The 16,560-nt window shown below is 46.5% G+C and overlaps 1 protein-coding gene across 1 annotated transcript in view; it reads right to left on the bottom strand.

Annotated features, from left to right (window-relative positions):
* Positions 1-16,560, bottom strand: part of peak1 (pseudopodium-enriched atypical kinase 1) — a 111,452-nt gene that overhangs the window by 13,219 nt on the left and 81,673 nt on the right. The window contains 3 exon segments of the mRNA XM_056416343.1: positions 2,608-2,735; positions 2,737-2,832; positions 11,917-15,349. Coding sequence (XP_056272318.1) covers positions 2,608-2,735; positions 2,737-2,832; positions 11,917-15,227 — 3,535 coding nt within the window. The 5' untranslated portion in view covers positions 15,228-15,349.

The raw sequence follows: 16,560 nt of genomic DNA, 5'->3' as shown, positions 1-16,560 counted from the left end.
ATATACATATATATATACACACATATATTCATATATACATATATTATATCTATATATATAGACATATATATATATACACATACAGGACTGTCTCAGAAAATTAGAATATTGTGATAAAGTTTTTTTTTGTCTTGCAATTAAAAAAAACAAAAATGTCATGCATTCTGGATTCATTACAAATCAACTGAAATATTGCAAGCCTTTTATTCTTTTAATATTGCTGATTATGGCTTACAGCTTAAGAAAACTCTAAAATCCTATCTCATAAAATTTTAATATTTCCTCAGACCAAGTAAAAAAAAAGATTTATAACAGCTGAGTGTTTGTCAAGGCTCAGGAAACCCTTGCAGGTGTTTCGAGTTAATTAGACAATTCAAGTGATTTGTTTAATACCCTACTAGTATACTTTTTCATGATATTCTAATATTTAGAGATAGGATATTTGAGTTTTCTTAAGCTGTATGCCATAATCAGCAATATTAAAAGAATAAAAGGCTTGCAATATTTCAGTTGATTTGTAATGAATCCAGAATGCATGACATTTTTGTTTTTTTAATTGCATTACAGAAAATAAAGAACTTCATCACAATATTCTAATTTTCTGAGACAGTCCTGTATATATATATATATATATATATATATATACATATATATATATATATACATATATATATATATATATATATATATATATATATATATATATATATATATATATATATATATATATTATATATACATCTATATATGTATATATATAGATGTATATATATTTATTTTTTGTAATAATGATGCTAAAAAACTATATTTATGATACAATTCTTAAAGATATACGAAGGAAATATCCGTTTTGTCCATGTTTACATCTTAAATGTTTTCTGTAAGTTTTGCATCCAAACACAATTTATCTCGATACAGCAATGTCACAAATAACATAAATCGACCAAAGATATTGAAATAGTAATAAATAAAATGATATGACCGAAAAGAGCTCCACACTATAAGGACGAGCGTGATCCGAGGTCACTGGGCGCAGAGGTCAGTCTCAGCCAGTACGGCGGCATGTTTACGTTCTGTGACTCTGGGTGGTCATCATCGTGGCCGACACGCGAGGAACTCAATGTTCTGGGCGAAGATCACATCGTTCTGGGTGAAATATAGTGAACATAGATTTATGTCAGTGTGACATACAGAACAAAATGTGAAACCTGAAGGTGGCCACTGGGGGTGTCGATGAGAGGTGCGTTCAGGTGTATTCCAAAAGGTGGTAATTTGTAGTTTACAATATTAACAAGCATGTTAGACACGACAGAAAATTAATTTTCTTTGAAAAAAAACTTGCTTGTATATTTACGAAGGTTCCACTTGTATGACTTTATTGCTAAGTGTATGCAAATGAGAGCTTATCCTTTCCATCATAGGCGACTTTCTGGAGGGCTTCATGGCTTTGTTTGACTGTAGCTGAAGACAGAAAAAGGGGGATAATGGGAAAGTGCTAATGAACATTGACGGGTCATAACAAAGAGGTTATAGAAGTTAGTCTCAGATATTATGTCAGGGTAAAAGCTTTTATGACACTAATAGCAGCTCTGAGGTCAGTCGTGTAATTCATATTTTTGTAATGTGGTTGTAAGTGCAGCTCAAGCACATCAATCATCTCAAGTATTCTGAAGAAACAGGAATAAGAATTGAAAGAGACCAATAAGAAGGCAACAATCCAGAGAAGATAACAAAGAGCAGGTCATCGATGGAGGCGTGAGGGTTTTCTGGTGAGTCACGTGAGTGAGCGATCTGCTCTGTGCATCCCAAAAAAAGGAAGAAGAAGCAAATGACCCTGAAGAGATTTGGTCCGGACACAAGCTGCCCCACAGCCTCGGGGCAAAAAGATGTCGCCTCTCGCTGAAATAAACATTTTTATTCTTATTTCACACCCCGAGTCACGAGAAGTGACAAGCTGTGTCAAGAGTTAGAGCTCCAGCTGTTGGAATACATTGGGACTTGTCACATGAGGTGCTGATGGGAAGTGAGGACGGACAGATTCTGACTCCGGTTACCGTGACAACAACGCTCAACAAAACCTCCGCGTGGAGACGTAGGTGATGCTCTCTTTTTTTTGTTATAAAAAAACACAAAATGTGCTGATGCATATTGGAAAATCATTTGCAGACTTTTTTTTTCTTTGTCAGATATATTGGGGCGCACTGTCAGCAGATTATAACTCACCTTTTTCATTGAGGTATATTTTGAGCTGCACGGGAGCCTTGATTAAAAGTGTCTTTTGCGGAAGGAAACTTAAACATTATGGAAGGATAACAACATCAAATCTAAGTGGAAATCAGTCCACGCATTAAAGTAATGGAGGTTTTAGTGTACCGACACTTTGTGGTGCGTGGATCCGCCACCAAGTGAGTTTAACTTTTCTTTTTAATTGAACTTTCCGAAGTGTACGAGCATAGTTTCAAGCGAGCGGCTTCGCAGAGGATCCGCTCCTTTGAAACAATAAAAGCGTGCCGACTTTGTGGCATCGGCGCTTGCTGGTTTTATGTTGCGTGTGCGTGTGCGTGCGCTGAGCTTTCACACAAAGGCCAACGGACCCTCTCTTCTTACCCAGGTTGGTGTAGGTGGCGCTGCAGTGGCTGGAGGCGGGCGAGTGGGAGCGCCGGGAGCGATTCCCGTCCTCCTCCGGCTCCCCGAGGCTGGCGCCGGCCTCGCTGGCCGAGGCCGGCGTGGCGGCCGGCGCGGCCCTCCTCCCCGTCCCCGAGCGCCAGCCCCAGATTCACTTTGGAGGCGACGCTGGGCAGATCCCGATCGCTGGCACTCACTGGTACCTGGCTGCGGGTGAGAGAGAGAGAGAGAGAGAGAGAGAGAGAGTCATGGCTCCTATAGTTATGAAAATGTGAAATACTGGCTCCATTAACAGTCTGATTACATTTGTGTTGTTTCTTTTCCCCCTTTGTTTTGTAACCTACGATAACTTTTCCCCCACTGCTCTGAGTTGCTTCATTATTTTTGTTGTTGTTAATTAATCCTGCATTCAAATATCTGCAAAACAAGTCATAAAGGGAACCGGATGATAATAAAGAGCTCCATCGCCGAGACACGAGAGCTTATAGTAATAAACTCGCTGCTATTGATGAGAGCTTCAGTCTGTCTTCTTTCATCTCGTCTGTGACCGATATCTGACATCACAGGATATGAAGAAAGCACATTAAACAATGCCTTTAAAAAATATATCTGGGCAATCGCTATCCACGTCGCTTCGTCGACGACAAACGCCGCGGCACTTCGATCAAAAGGTGTGATGAGAAGGTGACGGACTTTGATCTCATTATTAGCTGTCTCTAAAGAAATAGATAATAAATCAGATCGGGAACAAAGCTGTACAAAGTGAATTGAGGCATTCGGAAGTTTAAAAGAAAGATTCAAGAATATTAAGGGGAAAAAGGAAAAAAGCTTCTCCTCGTCTGCTGACTGATATATTTAAAGTGCGGTGACATTGATGTAAACTGTAACCTCAATAAATCAAAGTGAGCGGGAAGGAGTCCATGAAACACGACGCCTGTCGTCTTTATGATTTGTTGCATTTTAACGCTGCTTTTACAGCAGAGATCTAGAGAAATATATAATATATATATATTGTTCCTGACAAGGGTGGTCATAGACTTCTTCACTTACAGTGTGAGTCCTTGCCAGGAAGTGGCGGGACCACAATTCTTCTTCTCCTTCTTTTCCACGAGCAGAGAAGTTCTCGCGGGTGAAAGGCAGGCGAGGATGCTCCGCAGCAAAGAGGATGCATTACCCGCTGGCAAACACTTCCTGTTTCCTAAGTGGCCTAATGTATTTATATTTAATGAATATAATTAATATATGTAATTTGAGTTTGTTTACAAGAAAACAAACACGGACGATATTTACCAACAGGTCCTCGTCATCGGAGACTGAAAGTGCACCAATGAAGGCCAAACACCTCTTATATGTAACAATCCAGCTAGACGTGCGTTTTGTATATCGCTGATATTTAATATGAAACATTTTTTATATTTAGGTCTCATAATTTAAATATTTTTGTAATTTTTTAATCCCGTAAATTAGTATAAAAGATATGAACCCAGAGATTGAGCTGCTCAGTAACCGACAGCATGGCGACACATTCCTCTACAGCCGTCAGGAGTGACCCCTCACATGCAATAACGCATCACAAGAGAGCCATCTGGGATCCGACCGCCGCTTTGATCACAGTAAATAAGATGCTCAATGCAGCCCGGTTACTGCCCTCTGATCTGAGAACAGCTCCGCCGCGGCCTTTCAATATGACCCGAGAGAGCCGTTACATCCTCGGGCCGCCTGGGTCGGGACCACCCATCTTGGGGGAGGGGGGTCATTCTAAACCACTGTAGCACCTGCCACCGGGCCACTGCAGCGAGTGGCTGGCCCGGCCATCTGCTCCACGTGTCAGATGTTGTTGTTGTTGTTGTTGTGGTGGCATATTGTTTACTGTCCTGGCACTCTGCTGCGTGGAGGTTTCATCTCCTCTATCTATTTGTCTTCTCTGGCCACATGCTGAATAATTTCTATCAAAGTGAAAAGGTCACAAAAGGGTTCACAGAGCGTGGTCCGTACGTGACGTCACGGGTGGGGTTGATGTTTGTGGTCGCCTGATCCAGAGGTGTCACTTTCCTCTGACTGGAATTGCCATTACGCGTATTGTTAATGTGACGAATGGTTCGTGTGATAATGAGCAGAACGTCCCTCAGAAGTCCAGCTCAGGAGACAACTGAGTTTAAAACTGAATCGGACACAAGCTGGACTTGGAATACAGATGTCTGAGGGGTTTAAAGTTCACCATTAATCTGGATAAAATCTAATATCAGGGTTCTTAAAAATGTTGACCAATGTATTTTTCCATGACTTTTCCATGACTTTAAACCAAATGTCCGTGACCAAACTGAAATCTCGGAATAAACATGCACAATTTAGAAAATGTTGCGTATCGAGAGCGTACGCCGGCTTGTATTTTGTGCGTCTTTCTTTAAAAAACATATTAACTAGAATGGGCACTCGGTAGAGCGCATACCTTCGCATATCACAAGATTGGGCATTGAATTATGAACATGTTGGCATTATTTGCATGCCTATTGGATACAAATTGGCCGCGCTATGGTAAAAAGAAGATGTTGACCCTTTCATGACCTTGACCTTTGACCCGATCGATCCCAAAATCTAATCAAATGGTCCCCGGATAATAACCAACCATCCCACCAAATTTAATGCGATTCGTTTTAAAACTTTTTGAGTTATGCGAGTAACACGCATACAAATAAATAAATAAATACACGGCGATCAAAGCATAACCTTCTGCATTTTCAATGCGAAGGTAATTATTTCAAACTCGGCGTAAATGAACACGTGATCATAACAGATTTCCATGACTTTTCCAAAACTTTTATGATTTAAGTTTTTTCCATGACTTTTGCAGGTTTTCCATGACCGTACGAACCCTGTCATATGGTCCTCAGCAAATATAATTGAAGCAAATATGAAAACAGTCTTTTTGTTTGCTATGACAGACACTACATTTGAAAGTGTTTTCCCAACAATTTGTACTTTCACGCGATAGAAAATTGAGCGCCCACAGAAAGCACTCGGCTGCACGTGCGTCTGTCTCCGCCTCGGGGGCCGCGTGTCTGAGGAGAGCGTCACATCTGACATGTTTATGATCCGTCTGTGTCGTCTAAAAGCCCTCCTGTTGGCTTAGGGTCAATTTGACCCCATTCAATGTTTAACCCTCCTGTTACCTTTATATTCACTGACATGTTTTACCCTCGGGGTCAATTTGACACCAGCAATTAAAACCTCCAGAAAATTATTAGAATTAATATTGTTTCCCAAGTTTAAGTGTGAGGTACTTTATGTTTGTTTGTTGACGACCTAAATAGCCCTTTAAATATATAAAAAAGTTTATATTTACCTTCGCATTGAAAATGCGGAAGGTTATGTTTTGATCGCCGTGTATTTATTTATTTATTTATTTGTATGCGTGAAATTTGGTGGGATGATTGGTTATTATCCGGGGACCATTTGATTAGATTTTGGGATCGATCGGGTCAAATGTCAAAGTCATGAAAAAGGTCAAAATATTCTTGAATCGCATGAAATTTGGTGGGATGTTTGGTTATTATCCGGGGACCATTTGATTCGATTTTGGGATCAATCGGGTCAAAGGTCAAGGTCATGGCAAGGTCAACATCTTCTTTTTACCATAGCACGGTCAATTTTTATCCAATTGGCATGCAACTAATGCCAAAATGTTCATAATTCAATGCCCAATCTTGTGATATGCGAAGGTATGCGCTCTACCGAGTGCCCATTCTAGTTCTTATATGTTTGACACAGTGAAAAACAGCCTGGGGTCAAATTGACCCGAAAGAACACCGACATTAAACATTGAATGGGGTCAAATTGACCCAAAGGTAACAGGAGGGTTAAGGAGGGTGGATCAATAGCCTCGGAGTTGCTACACTGCATTACTTCTGCGCTTGCCGACATCAGACCGTCGGTGTAAAAGGCCGATCGTGATGCCGGAAAACTAGAGTGACTAAGCTGTGCAGTGACGGCGGCGTCACGATGCAGTACCTTTGAAAATAAAACAGCATATTATAACGGCGTGTTATGATAAAAATGAATCTGCTCGTGGCCCCGTCTCCTCTTTGATTCTTCCCTAGATGGTCTAGAAGGGTACAAGTAACACAAATCCCACTGAAAACCCAACTCTTAATGGATTAAAGTCGACACAACGACAGCAAAGAGCATCAAATCACAAAGAATTCACTTCCCAGAACATAATCCCGTTTGAACTGAACTCCCAGAGTGGCTGCACACCTCGAGAGGCCCTTTGAAACAATAAATACCTTTATGGCTGCGACGCATTTCAATGTCAGGACCCGACTTGTTCAGACGGCGTGAAGCTGCCCCCGTGCATTTCCCACTAATGAACGATCTCTGAACCGCAACCAAGTTCACGTAATCTAAAAAAAAACTCCCGACTGAGTCAATAGGAGTTAAAATGGCCCGGATGGTCGCAGCCAATCCCAGAAGAGAAAGAAAAAGGGGTTCTCTAGGGTCTTACCCACTGTAGCGGCTCACGCAGCTCCCCATCTGGACCCCTTGAGTACAGGGCAAAGGTCACATTCTAGGTGGAGCTGCAGGGCGGACAGTTATGCCAAGAATCCCAAAGTGTTTCCCTCGCGTGCGTCCTTTCCTTTCCTCGCCTCTCCGAATGCCTTCACCTGCCTAAGGTAACGCGTGTGTCAGTGCTGCAGCGCACGCCCACCGTGAGCCAATAAAATGGCTTCCAGTCAAAAAGAAGAAGAAGAAAAAAAACACTGTTAACTCTTCGTCTGCCAATCAGAACAAAAAGTCTGAAGGCACGCGCTGGTCCGTCAGAGACCGCTCAGAAGTCCTTTTATGGATCACTCGATACATTTGCACCAAAGGTGCAAGATCAGTGCACATAAATGAGACTATAAATGCGTTATGATGACATATTTTCAACAGCCGGGATTAAATAATCGCTATTTTTAGAAACAGCTTTGGTTGAATGCATTTCTTCTCCAAAAAAGACTTTAAAGCTCCAGTGAAAACACAACTTTGAAAGCGGAGGGGCGATCAGACTTGACAGCATGTTCCCTCGCGAGACACAAACACACTCTTCCTGCGGGCTTTGATCTTTTACCGTCACATCTTCTTCCACACCGAGGGAGGGAGGCGTCGCTATTTTCTGTTCAAAAAGCACGTGCCGGTCCCTGAGAGATAAAAACCTGCTATCAACGCAGCGAATTATCAAAAGAGTTAATCATTAATGAGTTCACAGCGACGGCCGTAAAACGGCACCGTCGCAAAAGAACGTTTGTGTGAGGGCCGGTGTGAAGAAAATAAGGCACTAGGCCAAAGGTGAGCTGCGTTCAAGTGTGACGTAGAAGTGGGATTTTACACTGTCTTGTAATATTTAGGATTTAGTTTTGTGTTTTATATTTATTTTCATTGATGCTCTGATGTGCACCGCCGCTGTGATTTTTGAAATGTCCGCCCTGTGGGGCGAATAAAGGAATATATCATCATCATCTCGTCATATCAATACAGTGGCTGGACAGGACGTGAATGTGTCGTGTAGAATGCTGCAGACACTTATCGGAACGTTGTTGGCTGCATCGAGAAGAAGTGAAGTCGTGTTTATTATTGCAAACGGGCGTTTGGTATTTTTCCTAACTGCTTATTATAGATAGGAGACGTATTTAGTTTGAGGAATATTGCACTCGATCACTCGAGGACGCAGACACACACACACAAAAAAAAGTGTAATTTCTTTTAATTTGAGTAATCCGTCGTCGTCTGTGTGAAGCGAGTTCTCGCCGCCGTGTACCCGGTTCTCGCCCGGCTTTACCGAGACATCCCGTCTTAATAGAAAATGTGATCCTTGTACCGCTCGTTGTGAAAGTATAAAAAAAAAAAAGAGACGGGAACTCGATGAGCGGTGCCGAAAACTTCAGGAGCGGAGGAAAAAAAAGGCAGGGGAGCCGAGGAGGAGACAGAATGGGGACGACGTCTTGACAGGATGGAGCTCACGAGGGGCGGCGGGCTCAAAGGAGAGCGACGAGGCACGGGGGGGGGGGGGGGGGGGGGTGAGTTACAGGGCTCTTACACATTTCGATCAATGGATTTCCAGGATTTTTCCATGACTTTAAACCAAATTTCCATGACCAAACTGAAATCTCGGTATAAACATGAAAAATGTAGAAAATGTTGTGTATCGAGAGCGTACGCCGGCGTATATTTTGAGCGTCTTTCTTTAAAAAACATATTAATTATTTCAAAAATGAACACGTGATTATAACAAATTTCCATGACTTTTCCAAAACTTTTATGATTTACGGTTTTTCCATGCGTTTTCCAGGCCTGGAAATGACCATTTTAAAATTCCGTGACTTTTCCAGGTTTTCCACGACCGTACGAACCCTGGAGTTACACCGAGCGGGAGGCGGCGGCGGCGGCGAGCCGACCGGATGGAAAGCCCGCGTCAGAATACGTGGGATAATAATATATATATATATATGGGTGGCAGGAAACCGACGAGCAGACAGTGGAAGGTGAGGAGATGAAGAGCCTGTGAACAGGATGTTGGCGCGCTAAACGCTGCGTGTGCGTAGGTGTGATCTGCGTTTTGTGAGACGCACCGGGGGCTCGATGACACTCCCCAATTACACGGCCCAAAATACACCAAATGCTGCACGGCGTCAGGCTAGTTAGTGCTGTGTCGATTACTAAATGAATGGGAACTACTTTCTCACAGTGGCTTTGACAAAAGAATATTTAGTTTTGCCGTCAAATCACGACTTTTATTAAATATTCCCTAAAATAGTCGGCGTCACACTGTGTATTTGGATTTCTTTGGTCGGGGAACACGTGCATTCGGAGTATGTTAGACGCACTGAACACAGCACAGGTGAGATGACATTACCACAGGAATAATAATAACGATTAATTCTAATCTCATTTAATCTCATTCTGTCGGACTGGGGTTTCCTCAGTTTAACCCTCCTGTTACCTTCACATTTACTCACATATTTTACCCTCGGGGTCAATTTGACCCCAGTAATTAAAACCTCCAGGAAATTATTAGAATTAATATTGTTTCCCAAGTTTAAGTGTGAGGTACTTTATGTTTGTTTGTTGACTACCTAAATAGCCCTTTAAATATATAAAAAAGTTGATATTTCTTATATGTTTGACGCAGTGAAAAACAGCCTGGGGTCAAATTGACCCTAAAGGTAACAGGAGGGTTAAAGTAAAAAGGCAGATATTTATTTCACTAGATTTAATTTATTGATCAAATTATGTACGTGGTATCTACAGTTTGAATACATTGTTCTGCTGTTAAAAAACATTATTAAGCTCGTAGATATAAGTGAAGTGGAGTGTGCGCTAACTGGCTGTCTCAGTGATTAGTAATTCATATTAATATCAGTACTTTTCCTACACAGCGTTCCTGATCAATGAGTTTTTTGTTGTTGCTTTGGCCACTTGACTGATTGCCATCTTTGAGAATCTTTATCTGGGCACTTAGCTTCCTTTCTAAGGCAAGAAAACAGTCATGTTCAGCAGAAACACGCTCGTAATTTAGCAAGGAAAGTAAAGTGCATCCGGCACATCTGGGTTATGGTTATCTGGCACCATTAGTCACACTTACCCCCGAGAAATTAACTCGCAGGCCGACAGCAGGTCAAAGACAAATAATTATAATGCGAGAATACAGCAACAGCATTGCCAAGTAGACCGATTGCTGTGAGTTACTGTGTGTGTGTGTGTGTGTGTGTGTGAGACGTTGATGTAATTTAACCCTCCTGTTACCTTTAGGGTCAATTTGACCCCATTCAATGTTTAATGTCGGTGTTCTTTGGGGTCAATTTGACCCCAGGCTGTTTTTCACTGTGTCAAACATAAAAGAAATATCAACTTTTTAATATATTTAAAGGGCTATTTAGGTAGTCAACAAACAAACATAAAGTACCTCACACTTAAACTTGGGAAACAATATTAATTCTAATAATTTTCTGGAGGTTTTAATTGCTGGGGTCAAATTGACCCCGAGGGTAAAATATGTGAGTAAATGTGAAGGTAACAGGAGGGTTAAGGGGCTAAAGGGAATCTGCCATCTCAAGCAGTGATTAATAGCGTGACGGTTGATCCGGCTGCTGTTGGATGACTTGTAACACACTGAGGTCTCCCTCTGAAGGGAGAACAGAGCTGCTGTCCAGGTAATAGACGGCATTAAGGAAGAGACCAAGAGACCGCATAGGCTGGACAGCTTCGTGACGTTGGCTGGGAAAGTGAAAGGGAGCAGACGCGCCAAATTAAGATCAACCGCCTCGAGAATCGGCGACGAGCGAAGCGCCCGCGGCTCTTTGGAGGAGCAGCCGGCGAAGGTCCAGCATCCTGATCCTACGCCGGGTGCCGTGAGGCTCTGAAGGGGAACGCATGTGGGCAAAGGCGACATGGGCACTGCATGGTGAATACTTCATGAGGTCTGTGAGAGGTGGGGAAGGAAGAGGAATCGACAGGCCTAAAGATAAAGACATTACATCTAAAAACAATATTAATCTTATAACAGCTTAACGTATCCATTACTTGTAAGGAATCAGTTTTTTTGTTTAAATAGTTGCATAACTGTTTGAAGACCACAATCTTACAGGTCTTATATGTACTTGATGCCCATGTGCGTACCAAGTAATCAATGAGATGCCATTTGTGGTCCTCATTAACCCCGTACTCATCACAAAGGGACATATCCACCTCGCACTTGTTACCTTCGCATTGAAAATGCGGAAGGTTATGTTTTGATCGCCGCGTATTTATTTGTATGCGTGTTATTCGCATAACTCAAAAAGTATTAAACCGAATCGCATGAAATCTGGTGGGATGATTGGTTATTATCCGGGGACCATTTGATTAGATTTTGGGATCGATCGGGTCAAAGGTCATGGTCAAGGTCATGAAAAGGTCAACATCTTCTTTTTACCATAGCACAGTCATTTTTTATCCAATTGGCATGAAACTAATGCCAACATGTTCATAATTCAATGCCCAATCTTGTGATATGCGAAGGTATGCGCTCTACCGAGTTCCTTATTGGTTTGGGATTATCAGAGAGCCCCCTCAACAGGTGTAGAGTTTATTAGCTTTCTTTTTTCTTTCTCCTCAGTATTCTGATGAAAATTAGAAACCCCATTAATTTTTTTAACGTATTACCACCTGCATGGTAAGCCCCAGTTTTAACTTTGACTTTACTCTGGCCGTGGGGTGTCTTTGAGTACAGTGGCATCACAGGAGAGATTAAAACCGGAGACAATCTTGGACAATTACCTGAACTCCTCGCCGGTGAGTTGAGGCGACGTTCGCCCGGGGCTCGGAGGGTCCGATTCCTTGGTCTCATCGAGTGTCCGCAGTGCATGTTCCCCGCACTCCTCTCCTCTTAGCTCTCCTTCTCCATCCCCGGGGGCGCCGCCACTCTCTGGCTTGAAGGTGAAGACGATGGTGGGCTTCTGCGTGGGATCCTCTGGCTTGGCCTCGCTGAACCAAAGATGCTGTTGGACGGGCGGCGGCGGCAGTATGTGGATGACCGTTCCGTCGAGCCCGACCAGCTTGCCTTTCTCCTTCTCTCGCTCCGCCTTCTCCCTCTGCTCGTCTTCATCTTTCCGCCGACGGAAGAAGCTCTTAAAGGAGATCCAGCGTTTGGGTTTGGAGCTCTCTGCCGCCGGAATACGCCTCGCCTCTCCGCCTGGACTCGCTTCCGCTTCGCTCGGTCGTGCGGGAGAGCCGGAGGCGGAGCTCTTGGTCCAGTTGCTGAAATGCCTCTGGAGGATGTTCGAGGCGTGATACGGGGAGGATGTCGATCTCGGGGGGGGGGAGGGGGCGCTGGGCTCTGCCCGGGGGCTGGACAGCGGGACGGCGGCCGAGGCACTCTGGGATTTGGACAACGCTTTGGAGGGCGTGTCCTTCTTGGATTTGGAAAGACAGCCGTCGGTCGTGGAAAAGAGAGACTTGGGCCGGGCGAGGGTCTCCTTGGTGGCGTCGGGCGGGAGGGCGTAGAGCTCCTCGGAGCTTAAGTGATCGGCTTGTAGCGAGGGCGACTCCGGAGGAGACTGCGGGGGCTGGATGGAGGCGACGATTTGCAAAAGCACGGCGCTGGCCTCCTCCCGGCGGCAGGCCGCCGTCCGGTCCGCGTTGCCGTCTTTACTGCCAGCGGCAACTTCACTTGTCCTGCAATTGTGTGCAACAGCATTGGCAGCAGCGCTGGGTTTAGGGAGGTTCCCAGTAATGGCCACAACGGCAGGGGCGTTTGCGGATGTGGTGGGAGAGAGGGCTCCGACTGTGGAGCTCGTCACGGTGATAGAGTCCGTGGTGGTTTTGGGATGGAGAGGCAGTGCCTTCGACGCCGCCTCGGCCGGAGCTTTCGTCTCCTCGGAGGAGGCTCTCTCCGACGTGCCTCGACCAGAGATGGTTTTCTCCGTCGAAGAGGACCGCGCGCTCTCAGAGGACCCGATCTCTTCGTACGTGTGGCTCGTGACCCGCCCGCCCGCCCCCTTCGGCTGCGCCAGTTCCCCGCTGAGTCCCAAGAAGCTCTTGTACACGGCGAGATTGTCGTACGCACTCGGATTGATGACAATCGGGACCTTCACGGCGTTCTTGGAGCTGCGGGCGTAGGCTGGCTCGTCTCGAATTATAATGGGAAAAGGAGGCATGCCCGCATTGTTGAAACTGTTGAACTTGATCTCCGAGAAGATGGACGATTGCACGGGCACGGCGCGGCAGGAAGACAGCCCGGCGATGGGAGAAGTGGGAGCCGACTTGTGGCTGCAGTGTTGCGTCGGCACGGAGGGGCGAGGGCCGCCCCCGACCCCGAGCTCCACTCGGGCGATCTTTTGGCGAGGGCTCGTGCTCGATGTCCACACCTCCTGGTAGCGGATGTTCCCAGATTTCTTCCGGGAGGTACCTGGCATCGCTACAGGTGTGGGTGATGTCGGCATCGCGGGGGAAAAAGGAGAGAGGGGGGAGATCGGAGACGGGGGCGGGCCTAAAGGCGCGGGGCTGAAAGGCTTCGACGGGTTTTTAGGTTTGGGAGTCGAGTCGAGAGTCTGCTCGTCTCCGTTGGCCATGGACGCCGACACGTCCACCACGGTGTACGGCTTGCAGATCGGGGATTTCTCCAGATTCACGATCCGGTACGGTTTCGCCTGCTCCTCCGTGGGACTGAAGCTGATAGTGACGGGTTGACCCGGGAGGGCCTGGGGCATCGGCGCGCCTCCTTTGCCGTCCTGGTCTTCCAAGCGAATGGCCAGGACCGCCGTGTGCGTCTCGGTCACCCTGAGTGGACTCAGCGCTCGGCGGACGGGCTCCGCTTTGGGGGGGGAGGTGCAGACGACGGGCGGCTTGGAGGACGTGGGCGAGCGCGAGCCGTTTCGGAGAGCGAAGGGGGCGCCGCTCCCGCTGCTCGAAGTCGTGCGAGAGTCTTCGGGGCGCGACGACGAGGATTCCGTAAACGTGGTCGACTCCGAGCGCGACAAGAAGCCGCCGCCCTGCGCGTCGCGGGCGCCGTAAGGGAGGAGGGCCCCGCCGGAGTCCATCGAGGGGTACCCGTTCAAGATCTCGTCGTAGCTGTCGTCGTAGTCCACCGCGCAGATCCGCTGCAGTGAGCGGTTACGGAGCGGCACCGTGTTCCACTTCTTCCCCGCGGCGAAGGGCACCGGGGACATCGTGGCGGCGCGGAAATTCGAAAAGCGCGTCTGGCCCCGCATGCGGATCTCCATGGCCAGCAGCTCCTCGTCGCTCTCGTCCCAGCTCTCGTGTTCGTCGTCCTCCCTTTCCGTCTCGTCGTCCTCGTCCTCGTCGTCCTCGCTGGAGAACTCGGGGTAGCAGAAGCGACCGCCCTCTGTGCTGATGACCTCGGAGCTGTTGCTGAGCGAGACGCGTTTTTGAGCGCCGCCGCCGCCGCTGATGCTTCCCGTGGCGAGGCAGCTCGACGCCGGGAGGCCTCTTTCCAACGACCGCTGGTACGAGCTGCTGATTCGTCCCCAAAACAAGTCCTTGGAACCAGAAAGGGGCGAGGTGCGAAGCCCGGGACCTAACCCCGCAATTTCTTTGAGGACATCCGTGAGTCCGCTGTTGTTGTTGTTCCCACTCGGGGTCCGGGGGCTCAGCAGCCCGTAGCCTTCGATCTCCTCGCTGCCGTCTTCCCCTTCGTTGTTGTTGCTGGGCCCGCCGGGCCTCTTGCAGTTCAGTCCGTTGCGATTCCAGACCGCGAAGGCCGATGTTTTGCCCTGCTCTAAAAAGTGGGCCGGTCGTTGCAGGTTGCCGTCGGAATCCAGCCCCGCGGAGGAGCAAGGCAGCATCATGGTGGGCCTCACGGCGATGGTTGGCTTCTTCGCCACCGGGGGGCGGAAGTGTCCCGAGCGGGCGGAGCCGCCGCCGGCCCTCTGGGAGCCGCCGGGCAGATTAGTGTTTGCTCGGGCCGCGGCGGGGGCCGGGTCCTGTTGCTGAGTTGCCGAGGGCCGCCGCTCAGAAGGAGGCCTCCCTCCACCACTCTGAGCCACGCGATGCAGACTCTTGGGTTTAAAGCAGTTCTTGCACTCGCCTGGTTTCCACACGTGTTCGGTGAAGGTGCTGCAGGCGGACATGGCTGCTGGTCCAGCGGGTCAGTGGACAGGAAACCCCTCCATGAAGCGACGGGCTGCGGGAACCGACCGCGGTGCAACAACGATGAGCACTGCTCCAGCCTCGGATGTGGGGCACGCTGGACCTGAGGGGGAGAACCGGAGAGAAGAAAGAGATATACATCGTTGTTTATTCAATTCAACAACATTTGATATATTTGACCAATAATCCATCATCTAAACCAACTGCACGGAGTATTTAGAAACTTACGTCATTCGAAAGAGCAGGAACTAAATATTGACCAAAACGAGGACAATTAGACACCATTATAGAATTAATACATTTCACAGAGAGCAAAGAGGATACATTGGAAAGAGGAAAATCAATTGAGTGTGAGAGAGAATGATTTAGGATGGTAGTGCTCCATTCTCACCACTAGGTGGCGAACTTCCTCTACATAGCAGTCAATCCAGTCGTCATCTGTCTCCTCAACTAGACCGGTAAGAATCGGAAAGCAAAGGAAGAGGATTAGGAGAGCTTATTTCTGAATCGCCGTCCTGTGTTGTTGTTGGCCGCCTCAGCCAGGCTTAGGTGAGATAACAGGCACCGATAGTTGAATCAAAACGCGTAATGTCCGAAGTCCGAGGAACTAGATCCGTCACATGGGGAATGGAAATCAGAAGTGCTTCAGCTGAGTTCACACGCACTGAAGTGTGACGCGAGGCACGGAGGCAGAGTTTGTTCAGCATGCAGTCTGGATGGAGATCAGTTACATATTTTTTTGTTTTCAACAAAGTCGACTTGAAATCCAACAAGTGGGAGAAGTGTTTGAAGGTATTTCCATCCGTACCGTAGGAGTGTAGGACAAGTAGCTCTTCATAATAGGCAATAATCCTAAACATACAGGCAATGCTTTTCAATCGATGGCCCTTGTTGACTTGTGTAGAAACAGAATTTTTTTTTTAAAAGGTACTTTAGGAATTGAGAGCAAATAAAGTGAAACCACGTTGCAACTGTGGGTCAGTGGGTAGCAGGTCCGTCTTTCAATCAGGGGGTTGGAGGTTCAATGCCCGCCCTAGTCGATGTGTCCTTGAGCAAGACACTTGACCCTGAGTTGCTCCTGTAGATGCGTCTACGTATGATTGAAACAGGATTGTAAGTCACTTTGGATGAAAGCGTCAGCTAAATGACATGTAATGTAAAAAATATATATTTTATAAAACTAGTTTGTCTGTATGTGTATATGTATGTATGTGTGTGTGTGTATGGGTGTATGTGTATGTATGTGTTTATATATACACTACCGTTCAAAAGTTTGGAGTCACTGAGAAATGTCTTTATTTTTCAAAGAAAAGC

This window comes from Pseudoliparis swirei, chromosome 6 (assembly GCF_029220125.1).
Source record: "Pseudoliparis swirei isolate HS2019 ecotype Mariana Trench chromosome 6, NWPU_hadal_v1, whole genome shotgun sequence".
Classification (NCBI taxonomy): domain Eukaryota; kingdom Metazoa; phylum Chordata; class Actinopteri; order Perciformes; family Liparidae; genus Pseudoliparis; species Pseudoliparis swirei.
Note: the sequence above shows the minus strand (reverse complement) of the source record. Positions and strands in the feature narration are given on the sequence as shown.